This window comes from Myxine glutinosa, chromosome 7, assembly GCF_964187855.1.
Source record: "Myxine glutinosa chromosome 7, kmMyxGlut1.1, whole genome shotgun sequence".
In the NCBI taxonomy this organism is placed as follows: domain Eukaryota; kingdom Metazoa; phylum Chordata; class Myxini; order Myxiniformes; family Myxinidae; genus Myxine; species Myxine glutinosa.
This window is the reverse complement of record NC_136267.1, coordinates 115,902,478-115,919,473: the sequence shown is the minus strand read 5'-3', so window position 1 is coordinate 115,919,473 and position 16,996 is coordinate 115,902,478. Positions and strand designations below refer to the sequence as shown.

Below are 16,996 nucleotides of genomic sequence, written 5' to 3'. Positions count from 1 at the left end.
GTCGGAGAGCAGCACAACAATCGCGACATCGTCCTGCATCTTCGCGAGAGCACGAAGTGGATTTTGGAGACTCACCGATCCTGTGACCCACGCCCTCCAGTACCGGCGTTGCCGGGTGGGGGAAGGGAGACCCGTACATTCCCAACCCGTACATTCGCCCTCTCGATTCGAGCTCGTATTCGAAATCGAAAGGGGAAAGGGGAAATCCTTCGTATTCGAATTCGTAAACACGAAATATGCATTAAAATTTAATTCATATCGCACAAAATCGACACAAAACACGATCGCATAAAGGTGAAAACACGCAATCACTTTTCGCCCTGAATTACGTGCAAACGTGTGACGGGATGGAACATCACGTGATCGCTCTGAGCGAATCAGCGAGCTGCTCGCACTGGCTGAGATTAGCGGGTACTTCGCTGAAATGCGCTGAGGTAAATATGAATAAAAAATATGGATCTCGTCAAATATGGTCTCGGCCATGTTCGTCCCAGGCTCAATGGCCATGTCTATGCCAAATATCAAGCACGTGAGCCTCTCCGTTTCGGAGTCTATCGGTAACATCACACACACACACACGCACACACACACACACTGTGTTTTATATATATAGATTCGAACTGGGGTCTCATGCTATTTATTCAACTTTTTGAGTTTTGATCTATGATTATAGACATTTAAATATGTTATCCGGTTGCTCATATGACCTCTAACGAAAGGGAGACGATTCTAATTTGGCTTCTGCATGCGCAAGTTTCTAGGCCTATCTATCTTTGGTCCTTGGTCTCAGAGTATTTACCAGACAAAGTGCTGGGACTGGTCCGTCACAATGGAGAATCAACCCACGTATTATGATAACACCTATGAAAAATCCGGAAAAAAAAAAAAATCAAATAATAGAAATTATTGAAACATGGGAATTCTTTTGAAAAATATTTCACGGAAAACCCAAGTAGGGGATGCCCTGGGTATACCCTGAAAATTTGTTTTCGATCGCCCCAAGAGTCTCGGAGTGGTTACTGGACATAAAGACGTACAGACACACTTTCGCTTTTATTCACTTAAAAACAATAATGACTGCACTGTGGTCACAACCTTCGACAAAATCCGTTAACGGGCTGATTGGGAAACATTTCATGCTCTATTAAAAAATTAACTTCACACGTCTTATCCATATCACCCTCCCCACGGTTAGTCGGTTATATCAGAACTGGATGATTCGTCACACTGTCATGGATTGCTTAGACCCAATATGGGGCATTCAAAAGTTATGTAACACTTTTTTTAAAAGTAATTTGCATAATGTAACACTTGGTTACGTAATGTAACACTTAATTACCATGCGTTCTGTTGTGCAGTGTGTTCTGACGGGCTTGATTAAACCTTACTATTATTCGACATAGGATTACATTTTCCAGGGACCCTCATCATGAATAACACTCAGCCCAAACAAAAGCAATGGAAATCTGACACAACAAACCTGGGCATTGTATAATCGGCCTCGGCCTCAATGTGTGTGTCTCAATGCCTAATGTGTTCCAGTGTCTCAAATAAACCAACAAACCAGTGTCGCAATGCCTCATGTGTTCGGCCCACAAGTAAACCAAGATGGTGGCCATATCATTTTGTCTCGGTGCTATGGTGAGACGAGTCAAGTGACAGATGTGGTTGTGGTCTTGTAGATGTCCAACCAATGGCTGCTCATTTCGAAAATCGACCCCCAGTAATAAATTAAAATAAAGGTTGGTTACCGTTACTTGGTAATGACGCAAAGCATCGTCTTTCCAATTGTAGACGTCCATTAAATAAATCAACACCCTGCCATGTTCACAGGAGGAAATCTCACAGCGTCCAATGTCCACTCACTGGTAGCAACCTGGAGGGGCCCATCGACTCGGGATTTTCACCGGCCCACATCCCTTTCGACAAGCTGAGAAATTTATCCAACTCTTTCTTTATGCGGAGGCACACTGCTTTCACACACACAACACTTAATTTACTTAACTGATCTCTCCATACAGGTTGCTTCTGTCAAACCAGACGTGATCTGCTTAACAGAAACTTTCCTCCTTCATGATGTCTCTGATTCCTTGGTATCTCTCCTGGGTTACTCCCTCCTCCGGTATGATAGACCTGAGCCTCGTCCTGGAGGTGGGGTTGCTATCTTTATCAAAAACTCTCTTCCTCACTCGCCCTGCACTGCACTCTCTCCACCTCACCCCCAGGAATACCTCTGGCTACGGCTTCCCCTTCGCTCCCACCTCTTGTTCATATGTGTGTTGTACCGTCCACCAAACAGTGATGACTCAATCTACATCTCGCTGTCTGATAATATGGACCAACTTCTATCTACTCATCCCAACTCTCTCTTCCTCATATGTGGTGATTTCAACTGTCATCATGCCTCATCATGGGTTACTATTATTCGACCTCTCTCACCAGCCATGGCTCCTCAGCAAAGGACTTCTGCGACTCACTGGGACTGACACAATCTGTCAATTTCCCGACCCGGATCTCAGTCAATGGAGCATCTTCTCTTCTGGACTTGGTTATGACTAACTTCCCTGAAAATGTCTGCTGCTCTTCTGCTCCAATCGGATCATCTGATCATGTCCTTGTTAAAGTGGACATCTCTCTGACCATCCTCAGGGAGCCTGCTCAGCGTCGACGAGTCTGGCATTTCACTCAGGCCAACTGGCACGGTCTTCAAGCAGCCATCAATCATCTGGACTGGTCTCCCATCTCTACCACCTCTGACATCAACTCATCCTGGGAATTCTTCCAAAGTAAATTGCTCTCTCTCATGCACAGATTTATCCCATCTCGTCTTCAGTTGTCATACCCTTCCTCCCGTCCTTGGTACACGGAATCTTGTGGTGAGGCTGTTGCGCAGAAACAACTTGCCTTCATCTCCTGGAAAGCAAATCCAACGGAAGAAATCTCATTTCCTTTCACAAAGCCCGAAACAAGTGTGTGTCCACCCTCAGGAGAGCCAGGAAACAATATCTCTCCGTTCTCAAGACCGAACTCTCTTATCTGTCTCCCTCTTCCAAATCCTGGTGGCGTCTGGTCAAATCCGTTTCTGGTGTTTGTTCCCCCTCCATCCCCTCCCTTACCTCAAGCGGCTACACAGCTGACTCCGCACGTGAAAAAGCTGAATGCCTCAACTCTGTGTTTGCCTCTATATCTTGTGTCCCAAACCCATCCCTCTCTGTACCCACCATACCCAGTCGTACCCAGCTGCTCCTGGACTCCGTGTCCTTTCCTCCTAACAAGGTGGAAAAGTTTCTGTCAACCCTCGAATCTGATTCTGCAACTGGACCCGACGACATCAGCCCACGGGTCCTAAAATCCTGCTCTGCCGCTCTATCTCACCCTCTCTCTGTTCTCTTCACCCTCTCTTTTGTTCAAGGTCAACTGCCACCTGCTTGGAAATCAGCCAACATCACAGCTTTGCACAAAAAGGTGCAAAAACAGATCCTAGCAACTACAGACCAATCAGCCTTCTCCCAATTATCAGCAAAATCATGGAATCCATCATTGCTTCGGATATGAAATCTTTCCTCTTCTCCAATGGCTTGATCTCTGATCATCAATTTGGTTTCAGACCAGGTCACTCTACTCTGGACATGCTGCTTCTGCTGTCTCAACAATGGATGGAGGTCCTCAATGCCAAACAGGAAATTAGAGCTGTCTCCCTCGACATATCACGTGCCTTCGATACGGTCTGGCACCCCGCCCTGCTCACCAAACTCTCCTCCTTTGGTATCCATGGAAATCTCCACGCGTGGCTGGCGGATTTCCTCTCTAGTCGTCAACGTGTGTTCCTGAATGGGTTTCTCTCATCTCCTCTTCCTGTTCAGGCTGGAGTTCCCCAAGGCAGTGCTCTGGGCCCTGTGCTTTTTCTGGTCTTCATCAATGATCTCTCTGACTCTCTTGAAAATCCTCTCTATCTCTTTGCTGATGACTCCACTCTCTGCCGCTCCAATCCTCTTCCCTCAGATCGGCAGTCTGCAGCCTCCTCACTCTCTGAAGACTTGGACAAAATCACAGACTGGGCAAACAAGTGGAACATGTCTTTCAATCCTGACAAATCTCACACTCTTACTATGTCTCTCTGAAAAGATCGACTGGACAACCCTCCCATCTACTTTCTCCACAATCCTCTCCAAGAAGTTCTGTCGCTCAAGCTTTTGGGTCTCACTATCTGCCATGATCTTTCTTGGGAAAACCACATTTCCAAGCTGGCCTCCAAAGCCAGTCGCCGACTGGGCATCCTCCGTCGTGCGAAGTCCTTCCTCGGCACACCTGAGCTCCTCACCACATACAAGGCTTTCATCCGCAGCTCAATGGAATACTGTTCTCCCCTATGGGCCGGTGCTCCTGCCTCACACCTAGCTCGGCTTCACGCTGTTGAAACCAAAGCTTTCAGAATTATTGGAATCTCCCGCGATGAAGCTATCTCTGAGGGCCTTTCACTCACTCACCGCAGGCAGGTAGGTGGTCTTTCTGTCTTCTACCGACTCCTCTCTGGCCTTGCACCCCCAGCTCTCTCTGTGCTCTGTCACCCAAATATTCCTACAGGTCGCACAAGATCTGCCAGCAACCCTCTGATGGTTAACCTGCCGAAATCTCAGCTCGCTGCTCACCTTCACTCTTTCATTCCTCTTTTCTCCCGCCTCTGGAACAAACTCCCTCACTCCCTTCAATCCCACTCCTCCCTCCAGGTCTTTAAAACAGCTGTTCACCACCATCTCTTATCTTCCCCCATCCAAAACTTTAATCTTTTCTACCCCCGCTAATTCACCCCAGATCCACCTTGTTTGAAATTCCAACTTCTTTCCTGGAAGTCCTGGCAGTGTCCATATGTTTTATACCTCTCCCACCCCCCCCCCCCCTTTCCCATGCCTCACCCCCAAAGCCCTCTCCCTCCCACAGATCTCTCGATGTCTCCATGTCTCTCGGTCCCTGCTCTCAAATGTTGTGTTTGTGTCCTTCCCCCTCTGTCCCCATCTTGTCTGCCGCTCCCGATGTTATTTATTTTATGTGTCGGTTTGTCTTTCTGTGTGATTAATGTTCGCTCTTTCACGAGCCTCGATCTTGTATACAACAAAAAAAAAAAACCCACACAACACAGCTGTCTCCTGTTTATGCACATGCGTGCCGAGCATTCTGGGGCGGATTACGTCATTTTGAAAGTCTCATATTGGAGGGAGAAGTCTGCAGATAATGTGTTAACATGTTGACTCAAAACCTTTACATTATATACAAGACAATAGGTTTTGTGAATGATATAAATTAATTGTAGACAATCAGCAGCAATCCACATTAATGAGTCCATTGCACATTAATTTCACTGTTATAAAGTAAAGAGGTAATTGATGAAATACCGTGCCCTCCATTTTTGCAGTGTATCCCATAGGGCAAGGCCGTCCAGAACAGTGTTTGTCTGTCCGTATGTATGCATGTATGTATGTATGTATGTCCGTTCAAACGTACACCAATCAGAGCTGGGCATCTGGTCACATGACAGGTGATGTGATTCATTACGGCAGTACAACGGCTAACTCCACACCGCCATTTTGATTTCTATGCCGTTCAGGCCGGGCATATAGTTGTACCTGCCATATATCACAATCGCCATGATCTACCTTTATGTTTTTCATTCAGTATGAAACGCAAACAAATGGAGTGTTAAAATGACCATCAAGTATCGAAAGCATCGGCCTTACGGGTCTTCCAATGACACTGTACGTATAGGTATTGGGATTCATGCCTTCATGCCTCACTTTCAGGCCTCTTCAGACAAATTAGCCCAGGTTTCTTTATACAGTAGTATCGTTTTCATAATAATAATAATAACGATAATAATAATATAATCAATGTGGTGAAATTGTACCAAAGTTGAACCCAGGTTTGGTGCTCCCTTAAACCGCTGGGCGGTGTCTATAAGACCTCGGACGTCCGCGACTCGAGGCCACTCCTGCGACATCATTATACAATGCCATGTAGAATTGAATGGTACGTACCCACCTATATTCTAGGTTTGCTTGCATTGACTGATATATTCAATCTTCTCATATGATGCCTAGATCCTGACATGTATGTTGCTTGATGTACTTTACAGAATGATGTACAGATCTGATTGAGATTAAACCATACATATCGAACACGTTGTAAATCTGGTTGATTTCCACAACACTTAATCTCAATCAAGATCTTCGGGAATGGTGGGACACAAGTCTGGCGATGGCCGGATGAACGCTGATCTCAGACGAGCGTTTCCCGACATTCTCCATGCTCCTGCGCGGCCCACCTCGGAGAAGAATGACCAGCTGAGAGCCCATCGAGCCAGCTCCAGCCACGGAGCTCCGACAACTCTCGCTGCCGGTCTACCTCGACGGGACCGGAAGCGCAAGCATTTTGTGGAACCATGCCGTCAAAGCGCGAACTGCTCTCCTGGGGCCCGGACGCCGGAGCAGGCGTGACGGACTCCGGCAAGGCGCCTGCTGAAGGAGGCCACTGGGAAATGTCCTGGGCCGCAACCCCGTCGGAACGACGGACCCGCTTGGCGCCGAAGGTACGAGTCTAGCCTCGGTTGCTCGAAACGCTAACGGCTCCGTCCGAGAGAATCATCCTAGATTTGCGTGCCTCGGCCCGAGATGAGATTCCCACGCGAGTGATCACGACTCCCATGTCGGCCATGCCTTCACACGGCCGGCACACTCCGACCACTCGCTGCTCGGTGGAATCGCCTCCTCCGCGCGGGCCGGAACACTCCGACCACTCGCTACTCGGTGGAATCGCCTCCTCCGCGCGGGCCGGCACACTCCGACCACTCGCTGCTCGGTGGAATCGCCTCCTCCGCGCAGATCGCGCACTGCTCGTCTGGATCACGCCGTGCCTCACACGCCGGCTCCCCCTGACCACTCGCTGCTCGGTGGAACCACCTCCTCCGCGCGAATCGCGCACTGCTCGTCGGAATCATGCCGTGCCTCACACAGCCGGCTCACTCCGGCTGCTCGGTGGAATCGCCTCCTCCACGCGAATCCCCTCGCTGCTCGGTGGAACCACCTCCTCCGCGCGAATCGCGCACTGCTCGTCGGAATCACGCTGTGCCTCACACGGCCGGCTCACTCCGGCTGCTCGGTGGAATCACCTCCTCCGCACTGCTCGTCGGGATCACACCGTGCCTCACACGGCCGGCTCACCCTGACCACTCGCTGCTCGGTGGAACCACCTCCTCCGCGCGAATCGCGCACTGCTCGTCGGAATCACGCCGTGCCTCACACGGCCGGCTCACTCCGGCTGCTCGGTGGAATCGCCTCCTCCACGCGAATCCCCTCGCTGCTCGGTGGAACCACCTCCTCCGCGCGAATCGCGCACTGCTCGTCGGAATCACGCTGTGCCTCACACGGCCGGCTCACTCCGGCTGCTCGGTGGAATCACCTCCTCCGCGCGAAGCCGCACGTTGCTCCCTTCGCGGGCCCTACTCGGTGAGGCCGGCGATTCCTATCGCTGCTCGCCGGAATCACCTCTTCCCGCACGAATCACGCGCTGCACCATCGCTGGATGGCATCCTCACTAGGCACGACGCGCCAGTCGCGCGCGCCGCATCTTCGCTGGATGGACCCCTTCTTCACGCGAAGCGCACGTGATTCCCCTCGCTGGCACTACTCTGTGGCCCCGTTGCTGCTGGTCGGAATCCCACCTACGCATGGCTTCTCAGCGAGGCCGGCGAACACCGCTGCCCGGACTCGCCTCAACGCGTGAGGCTCGTTTGGCTCCACTCGGGGACTCGCCGAGCATGGTCTTCCTAAACTTTCATCTTCTTCAGCTGTCATAACCTTAATAAACAATCTTAAAAGGGTTCTAAGGGGTTCACGGCACTCGGGGATTTGTGAAATGTGATTTGTGAAATGTGATTTGTGTTGGCGTGATGTATCGTATCATGCTAGATACCGTTGATAACTACCGCACTGCTGCCGCTATTCCCCGCTTCAACCCCGGACAAACCCTGCCCGAAAGCCATCGAACGGGACGCTACTTCAGGCCGTGCAAATTATTGCGGCCCAGCGTGCTCGCCCTCTCGTCTCAGCGTGCCACGCTGGCTCGACAGGCCGAGGACGACTTTCGGTTTTGCCAACGAACCGCACGCGCCCGAACCAATTGATGACGTCACCGACTAATCACGCGTTTGCTCTACGGCGTCATTAACGTAATTGCGTGCTTCACGCGATCTCATCATCGGGGATTCGTTTACATTTCCATGTACCTTGGTAAACTACGTACCAAATGTCCTTTACGTAAACGACGTAAACTACGTAACGCGGCGCTACCTCAAGGTCGCGCGCCCGCGCCGTTTAGGGAGTACACGGTGACCTCGTGAAATGGTGACATTGAGCGTCGCGCCCGACTCCCTTGTCTCCTGCGCAAGTAACGGGGGCACCGTACTGCCTGCTCGCCCTTGACTCTGGGCTTGTTGTTTATCGGACAGAGCTTTTGGCTCGTATCCACGCACATTTCGAGACTGCGAGACGCCTCGTCTGATTCCATTTTCCCTCTGCCCCAGACTGACTGTGACTCAGACTGACCCAGACTGTGAAGGTCGTCTGACTTCGGTATGCGGCGCGCCGCTGCAACCTCGGTGGGGGGGGGTGGGATCCCAGGAGGTTGGGCAATCCATCCGCGATCCGGATGCCGTTCGGGGTATAACGCCTCCCACCTCGCCCCTTGTGGGGACCCAGGATGGACAATCCATCCGCGATGCCGTTCGGTATAACGACTCCCACCTCGCCCCTTGTGGGGACCCAGGATGACGTCCATGGATGTCTTTGTGTCTTTGAGTCCATGGATGGTCGATCCGAGCCATTCAATGAAGGCGTTGAATGGATGGATCGGTCGGACATCCGTGGATGGCCAATCCATCCGGGACATCTAGCATGACAATCATCTCGACATCTAGACAATCCATCCGGGACAACGCTGAGACAAACAAGGTTTGTCCAGCCGGGACTCTCTCTCGGTTTGTGAATGGGACAATCCATCCGGGACAATGCTGGGACAAACAAGGTTTGTCCAGCCGGGACTCTCTCTCGGTTTGTAAATGGGACAATTCAATTCGCTTTGAATGGGACAATCCTTCCATCCGGGGCATCCTCTCGGTAGCCGGTATAGCCGATCTTCTCCGATCCTCCGAGCGCTGTACAGCAGGACAGGATTGCCATATGCATCCCGGAGGTTCTGCGCGCTTCGCTGGAGAGGCGCGTTCCGGTCGTTTTGTGCGTCGTCGTAATCAGCCATGCCGGTCGTCCAGGCAGCCTTCAGAGGCCGCTCGTGTCTCGTGCGAAGGATCACTGCCAACGGTAGATTCACGTGCCGGAACAAGAGTTTGTAATGCGTATGAGCTGCCGTCAGAGGACGCTCGAGTCTCGTGATTCAACAGGGCCGCTGCCGGTGTCGAGTAACTCTCGTTATGGCTCTCATCGATTCTTTCCCTCGGCAATTCCATGACATGGACCTAACATGGATCGATCATGTACCCTTGGGAGCCTAGGCAGGTACAGACTGCAATTGACTTACTGTAATGGCCTCCTGTCATGTCATCTTACTTACTGTTACAGCTTACTGTAATTCTTTACTGTACTTGCTTACTGTAATTCCATGACATGGACCTAACATGGATCGATCATGTACCCTTGAGCCTAGGCAGGTACAGACTGCAATGGACTCACTGTAATGGCCTCCTGTCATGTAACCTTACTTACGGTTACAGCTTACTGTAAAGAGGCTTACTGATTTACACATGTGTTGCATTGCGACGAATGGACATTCGCTCTTCGCCAAGGTACAACGTATCCTATCTAGCTACTGTGCCGACGACCCCGCTGTAAGACTAGACTATTGTGACCCACGTGACCGTCCCTCCCTTCGCCTGATACACCCCTGCCTGAAGCAGTGAAGGCACTGAGGTGCCCCTCCAACACCTGCCTCCAGCGGCTACTCCGAAGCAGGGGGACTCCGGGCTTGGGGATGTCGTACCCGGTAGTTTCCGACCCTGTGTTGGCCAGGGTAATTTCGCCACCCTGACCGCTATGGAAGGACCGACTGACTTTATAGGGAAATATGTCTTTAACACCCCAAGAATAAAATGATGACTACCTCAATCCATTAATGCTGACGCGCACTCGCTTCCTGCCGAGCGGCAGTATAGTTCTAACGGTGGGGAGAATGTGGTGAAATTGTACCAAAGTTGAACCCAGGTTTGGTGCTCCCTTAAACCGCTGGGCGGTGTCTATAAGACCTCGGACGTCCGCGACTCGAGGCCACTCCTGCGACATCATTATACAATGCCATGTAGAATTGAATGGTACGTACCCGCCTATATTCTAGGTTTGCTTGCATTGACTGATATATTCAATCTTCTCATATGATGCCTAGATCCTGACATGTATGTTGCTTGATGTACTTTACAGGATGATGTACAGATCTGATTGAGATTAAACCATACATATGGAACACGTAAATCTGGTTGATTTCCACAACAGTCAATATAATCGTAACACTGCAATCCCTTTGTCGTGACAGCAAAGTTGCTGGATTGAAGCGGTGTATGGTTGGTTCATTGTTGACTCAAAACATCGAATAAACCAGTGTCTCAATGCAATCTCTTCACTTCCATGGTGACAGACAGTTTAGAGACTCGTCGTACTGTCGGACCCCGCTATTCGCAGTTTCGCTATTCGCCGGTTCCGCGTATTCGCGGGTGATAAAATGCGACCTGTTTCTTCGTGGAAAAGTGTCCTGTGAATTTGCGGTTTTGTTGTCCCCCGTCGCACTGCGGAGCGAAAGGGGGACTATGGTTTTCCCCTCCGTCCGTGTCTGTCCATCCGTCCGTCCATGTGTGCGTGCGTAAGCGAAGGACCACATTCGAATTTGGTGTGTGGGTGCAACCCACGTCAAAATCCAAGATGGCCACCGCCATGTATGTCTGATGCCATGTATGTCTGAACCTTGCAAGCGGAATATCTTGAAAAATATGCGAAGTACCAACTTCTAATCTGGTGTGTGGGTGTATCTAGGTATAAGGAAGAACGCTATTGAAAATTGGGTCACCAAGTCAAAATCCAAGATGGCCGCCACCATATATATGTCTGAACCTTGTGAGCGAAATATCTTGAAAAATAAACGAACTACTAACTTCTAATCTGGTGTGTGGGTGTATCTTTGCACAAGGGAGAACGCTATTGAAAATTGGGTTGCCACGTCAAAATCCAAGATGGCCGCCTTGCGTCTTGCACTTTGTCAACTCGCATCACCACCGACGGGGGACCGAGGCGTAACGCTTGTTTCCAATTCATGGCCGTGTTCCGCGAAATCGCAGTATTTTGTTTTCCTATTTGCGGCCGTGTTACGCTAATTTGCAGGGTTTTTTCCCTATTCGTGGCCGTGTTCCACAAATTTGCGGTTTTTCAGGTGCGCAAAAAAAATAATTTCATGAGCCGTTCACCTTGACATACGGTATTTATGAAACCTTCGTAAATTAATTATCGTCGACATTCGCGTGATTTGCCTCCATTTGCGGGACTTTCATCGACCTTCACGGATTTTCGTTGACATTCTCTGGATTTGCCTCACCATTCGTGGATTTTGCCTCACCATTTGCAGATTTTGCCTTGCCATTCGCGGATTTTGCCTGTCTATTCGCGGTTTGGTCCTCTCTATTCGCGGATTTTCGTGACTGGGAATCCTTTCCCCCCTTTTTCCATTGAAACAATGCCCCCGCTATTCGAGGGTTTCGCTGTTTGCGGATTTTCCAATAACTTATCCCCCGTGAATAGCGGGGTCCGTGAATAGCGGGGTCCAACAGAACTTGAAAATACTTCAAAAAAATTTGATACTTACATTATTTGCTAACTGGCATCCCCACCCAGGTCATACTATCCTTTTTTTATTTTATTATTATTATTCTTTTTTGTATACAAGATCGAGGCTCATGTAAAGCTAACATTAATCACCAAAAAAAAAAAAAACCGACACACAAAACATACAATAAAGGGAGCGGGGACAAGATGGGGAGAGGGAGGGAAGCACACAAGTACAACAGCAGAGAACAGGGACATCGGGAGATCTGGGAGGGAGAGGGCTTGAGGGGAGGAGGCATGGGAAGGGGGGGGGGGGGTGGGGGTCGGAGAGGTATTAATACACATGGACACTTCTAGGACTTCCAGGAAAGAAGTTGGTATTTCAAAAAAGTGGATCTGGGGTGATTTAACGGTGGTAGAAAAGATCAAGGTTTTGGATTGGGGAAGATAAGAGATGTTTAATGCTGTTCAACGATAGTATCAAACAAGCCTGGCTATGCCACTTGTTAGACTTTCGGTCTTGTTTTTTTTGTGTGAGAGAACTGTCTGTGTCTGTTTCTTGTTTTTGTTACCCCATCTCCATAACACTGGTTTTTGCTTTTTTGGTTAGATTTGCTGGCTGTACCTGACTTTGGAGCTGGTGCTATGGAAAACTGGGGTCTTGTCATCTTCAGGGAGATATACCTCCTTCTTCCTCCAGACAACACTAACGCATTTTCCATCATATCAGTTTCGAGAACAGTGACCCATGAGCTTGCCCATCAGGTGTGGCATTGTTAGTTGTTTTGTCAGTTCATACCCAAACAGTAGTTGTGTATGCCTTTGTGTCATAATTGGATGTATAGTTTTATGCCTTGCCTCCAATAGATGGCACATTATTAGTCTCACCCAGAATGGATTGTGAGACGATTGTAACGCCCTGCTTGTCTGTGTCTGTGTGTGTCTTCGCCTATATATTTTCATTTTAAATATTTTTTTCTCTGCAACTGCTTGTCTGATCAATGCAAAACTATAGACAAAGGAGGGACTCCTCAAGGAGGATATTTTATTGATAACTAATGCCATAGGTCACATGATATGGCAGCCATATTGGATCAAAGGAAAAAATTGGGACATCTTCTCTGAAACTGCTCAACGAAAAAAAATTAAACTTGGCATATGTCATCAACTCCCCATGGAATGTATATCGTGATAACGATTGCGTCATCGGTAACATATTCTGGCGGCTATATTGGATTGAAAATAAAACGTAAAAAAAAAAATCTTCTCCAAAACCGCTTAACAGATTCATGCGAAACTTCACACATATGATTAAGTATCCATGGGGAATATGATATCATTTTTTTTTTTTTTCATAATTGATGCAATTTAGCTTTAATGTGCACACAAGTGGTCATTAAATATCCTCATAATTCACTTATAAAGAGGCAATAATCAATTAAGCTACGGATAATGGCAATGTATGTGACGCAATAGGGGTCATTGATGATACTTGTATATGGGCTTTAATAGGAGTGTGTTCAGTTTGGTGCTGGCTTAACGGTTAGGATGCTGGCTTGGGATCCTAGGATCCTGAATTTGAATCCCGGTTGATCGTTGTATTTACGCCAGGTGGGCTGACTCAGCCTGTCATCATTCCGAAGTTGGCAAATTGAGTACCAGCTCACTGGTAATTGGGGCACTGCATTTGCGGCACAAACGCGCTTCCAGAAAAATGATGCAACCAGCAGCTACAGGCTGCATACAAAACAGCAACAAGTAGTGTTCGGTTAAGGATCGTATTTTGTTCAGAATGAGCGTGTGAGGTGAGACTTTGCACTCCACTAAGTGCTGTTCTAGTTACTTGCAAAATTGAAGGTTTGCATGTGGATTGGTTGGTCAGTCTTATTCTGTCTGTTTGTGTGTTTGTCAATCGCCTACACGTCAGAATTCTACACCAGTCTTCATGAAACTTAACCACCTGGTAGAACGAGCGAAAAGATAAAATGGTCTCAATGTTTTTGAGGTCAAAAGTTTGAGGTCAAAAAAGTCAATTTTAATTTCATTGACTTGAAATATGAACAGGGTTTGCATATTGGGTCACTGAATTGGTTCACGAAAAATCAGAACAATCGATTTAGCCATTTTGACGGTTTGTATGACCATAATTTCACCCCATTATAATCAAATGGCACTTTTTTGTGATTTTATTATTGCCATATCTCAAACCATTTTATTGAAGTGAAAGGTAAAAATAAATGGTGTAACTACAGACTTGGCATTTAATATGGAATATTTTTTTTGTGGGGGTGAACTTACTTTTCAAGATGACTTAAAGTTCATTGGAATTATGTTGAAATTATTCGAGATTTTGTTAATGTGACCTTTAAAAGAAACAAAAACCACATTTGACATTTTGAAGCAAATAAATTGATCCTTGAAAGTGATGTAAACTGATATCGAACTCAATTCACGGACAGTACTGTGTTAAACTTCTGTACGTTTTCCAGAAGTATCTCTTTATTTTGCACATTAGCCAAAAAAAATTTCCTCAAAAACAAAAGCTAAATTATGACGGATTACGGACAGTAAAATTACAGTTCAGTACTTCGTGTAACACCCACGAGCATTCAGGAGAGCATGTACACGTCGAGGCATGCTGTTCACGAGATTTGCCAAGGTTTGGACAGGAATCGCTTGCCATGCAGTGACAATAGTCTGCTGCAATTCATGCACAGAGGTAGGCTGCTGGTCCAAGTTGTCGATTTGACGCGTTAATTCTGCCCACAAGTTCTCTTTCGGATTCATATCCGGGGACATGGCAGGCCACTCCATATGCTCTACACCACGGTCAGCAAGAAGGTGTTGGATCATGCGAGCATGATGAGGCCGCGCATTGTCATCTTGGAAGACAAAGTTTCCTCGAAAGGCTGCACGAGCAAATGGAAGCAATGTTTCTTCCAGAATGACCCTGTACTTGAACTGGTTCAGGTTTCCATTCAGAACAACCAGGTCAGTTTTGCCTCCTGCATGAAAAGCAGCCAAAACGGTCACCCCACCACCTCCAGCTTGGACTCTTGGCACTATACAATCTTCGTTGTGGGCTTCATGCATTTGTCTGCGCACTCGGACTCGGCCATCTTGACGATAGACCAGAAATCTAGACTCGTCACTGAAGGTCACGTGATTCCAGTGTCCTGGCTGCCATTGACGGTGCTCTCTGGCCCACTGCAATCGGCGCTGGCTGTGTTGTCTGGTCAGGCGTGGCTTTCTCAGGGGACGCCTGGCACGTTAGCCTGCTTGAACCAGTCGTTGGTTGACTAGCCTTCTGGATACAGGCACATTTGTCAGTTGCTGCCACTCAGCCCTAAGCCGATTAGCTGACTTGGTACGGCCATTGCAGACTAACCGGTGAAGCTGGCGATCATCTCTCTTTGTGGTTCTGCGTGGGTGTCCTGGCCTCTGTATTGGAGTAGGGACACCTCTCTGAGCATTTCGTTTCAGGATCTTTGACACCTGACCTTGAGTGATGCCATACTGCCGAACAATAGCACGCTGTTTCATGCCAGAATTTCGTAAAGCCACCACTCCATGACAAACAGCATTGTCAAGTTGACGGACCATCTCCAGAGGAAGCGGCAATAACTTTTGTAGATGTGCAGCAGTTGTTTTCCACTAATACAGAACGCAACAACCCTTATATACCCGATTGTGAAGCCATTCGTCAAATGTACCTGTCCTTACATTTTGTCACACCACCTGTGATATAATCCTGTTATTGACTTCTTGCTGCGAAAGACGATCAGTGACATGGTTCTTTCAACAAAGACATCACCGAAGGGTAAAAGAAACTCACCAGATTGATATACTGAGTTCAGAAAGTAAACCCAAGTCGAGAAAAAAAAAATATTCCATATTAACTGCCAAGTCTGTATGTGTAGTATATGTGTGTAAAATGTGGCCAACAAAAAGTTCAAGGTCAAGGCCATCTGAAACATATAAAACAAATTGGGCCGCAGTAAGAAAATGTATCAGCCAAGTTTGTTATTTATATATATCGATCACTCATCCAGAACGTTTGATAAGTCAAATTTTCGAAAGTGCAGAATTGCTGTTTCTATGGCAGCTATATATGTTTTATTTGGGTTTCGCAAGTATTGTGCTATGCACGACATCTTTCTTGTTTTTATTTTATTGGAAAAGGCCGAGCGGCACAGAATGCTCCATATCCCTATGACCATGAAACCTTTTACAAGGGAGGCGTCATTACGCTGTCTACATTTGTGGTGTGATCATTGATCTTTCTGTTTAGGTCGAAGTGTGACGTATGACCCTTGATGTGACCACCTCTAAGAGTTTATTTCAGTTGGGAATGTTTTTAAAGTTGTGCTTATATATCGCTTTCCAGCCTCAGTCCTGCTCACTATAGCAAGTGGAGCATTTATCAGCATGGTGCTAATGTGGTCATCAGGGCAAAGCGTAATTTTTATTGTGTGTATTATCGTTTGAGGATTCGAGGATTTTCTCTTGGAGACAAGAGGCTGCTTGCTTTCTGGAAGGAGTTTTTTTATTTATTATGTTACTTATAGTTGTTGATATTGCTCATTATCATGCTGTTTTCATTCATCTGCATAGTGGTTTGGCAACTTGGTGACCATGGAGTGGTGGAACGACTTGTGGCTCAATGAAGGTTTTGCAACGTTGATGGAAGTCATTGTAACAGATGCCCTTCACAGTGATTGGGATCTGGTATGCATACTTATTTTAATTTCTATATTGGTTTGATGAACATCTTGTGTACTGTCGTTATCAGAAAATGTATTTTTCGGGGGTTTCTGCATTGTTGAAACCCAAACGTTTTTATTTTTTGAATATGGAAATCTAGGCTGAGGGCAGAAGGCAGAAGGCTCACAGACTGATGTAGACTCAAACAGGAACATGGAACAAAGATAGCACATGCATGGGGGTGGGAGGGGATGAGGGAGGGGGTACATCAGCAAAAGTCGACCTTTGCGGTGAGTGTGGGAGCAAGCCCGAGGTGATGGTAGGCAGCACTCTTGAAAGACGAGTATGAGGGACATGAGATAGCAGATGCATGAAGTGTGTTCCACTAATGAGAGAATAGAGGGATGTAGCAACATAGGTGAGAGTTT

General features: G+C 47.6%; 1 protein-coding gene across 2 annotated transcripts in view; it reads left to right on the top strand.

Moving 5' to 3' along the window:
* Positions 1 to 16,996, top strand: part of LOC137431535 (endoplasmic reticulum aminopeptidase 1) — an 87,005-nt gene that overhangs the window by 21,837 nt on the left and 48,172 nt on the right. For both annotated transcript variants that reach the window (XM_068122950.2, XM_068122951.2), the window contains exons 7-8: positions 12,475 to 12,629; positions 16,479 to 16,592. In XM_068122950.2, the coding sequence (XP_067979051.2) occupies positions 12,475 to 12,629; positions 16,479 to 16,592 (269 nt within the window). The remainder of the gene's footprint in view (positions 1 to 12,474; positions 12,630 to 16,478; positions 16,593 to 16,996) is intronic.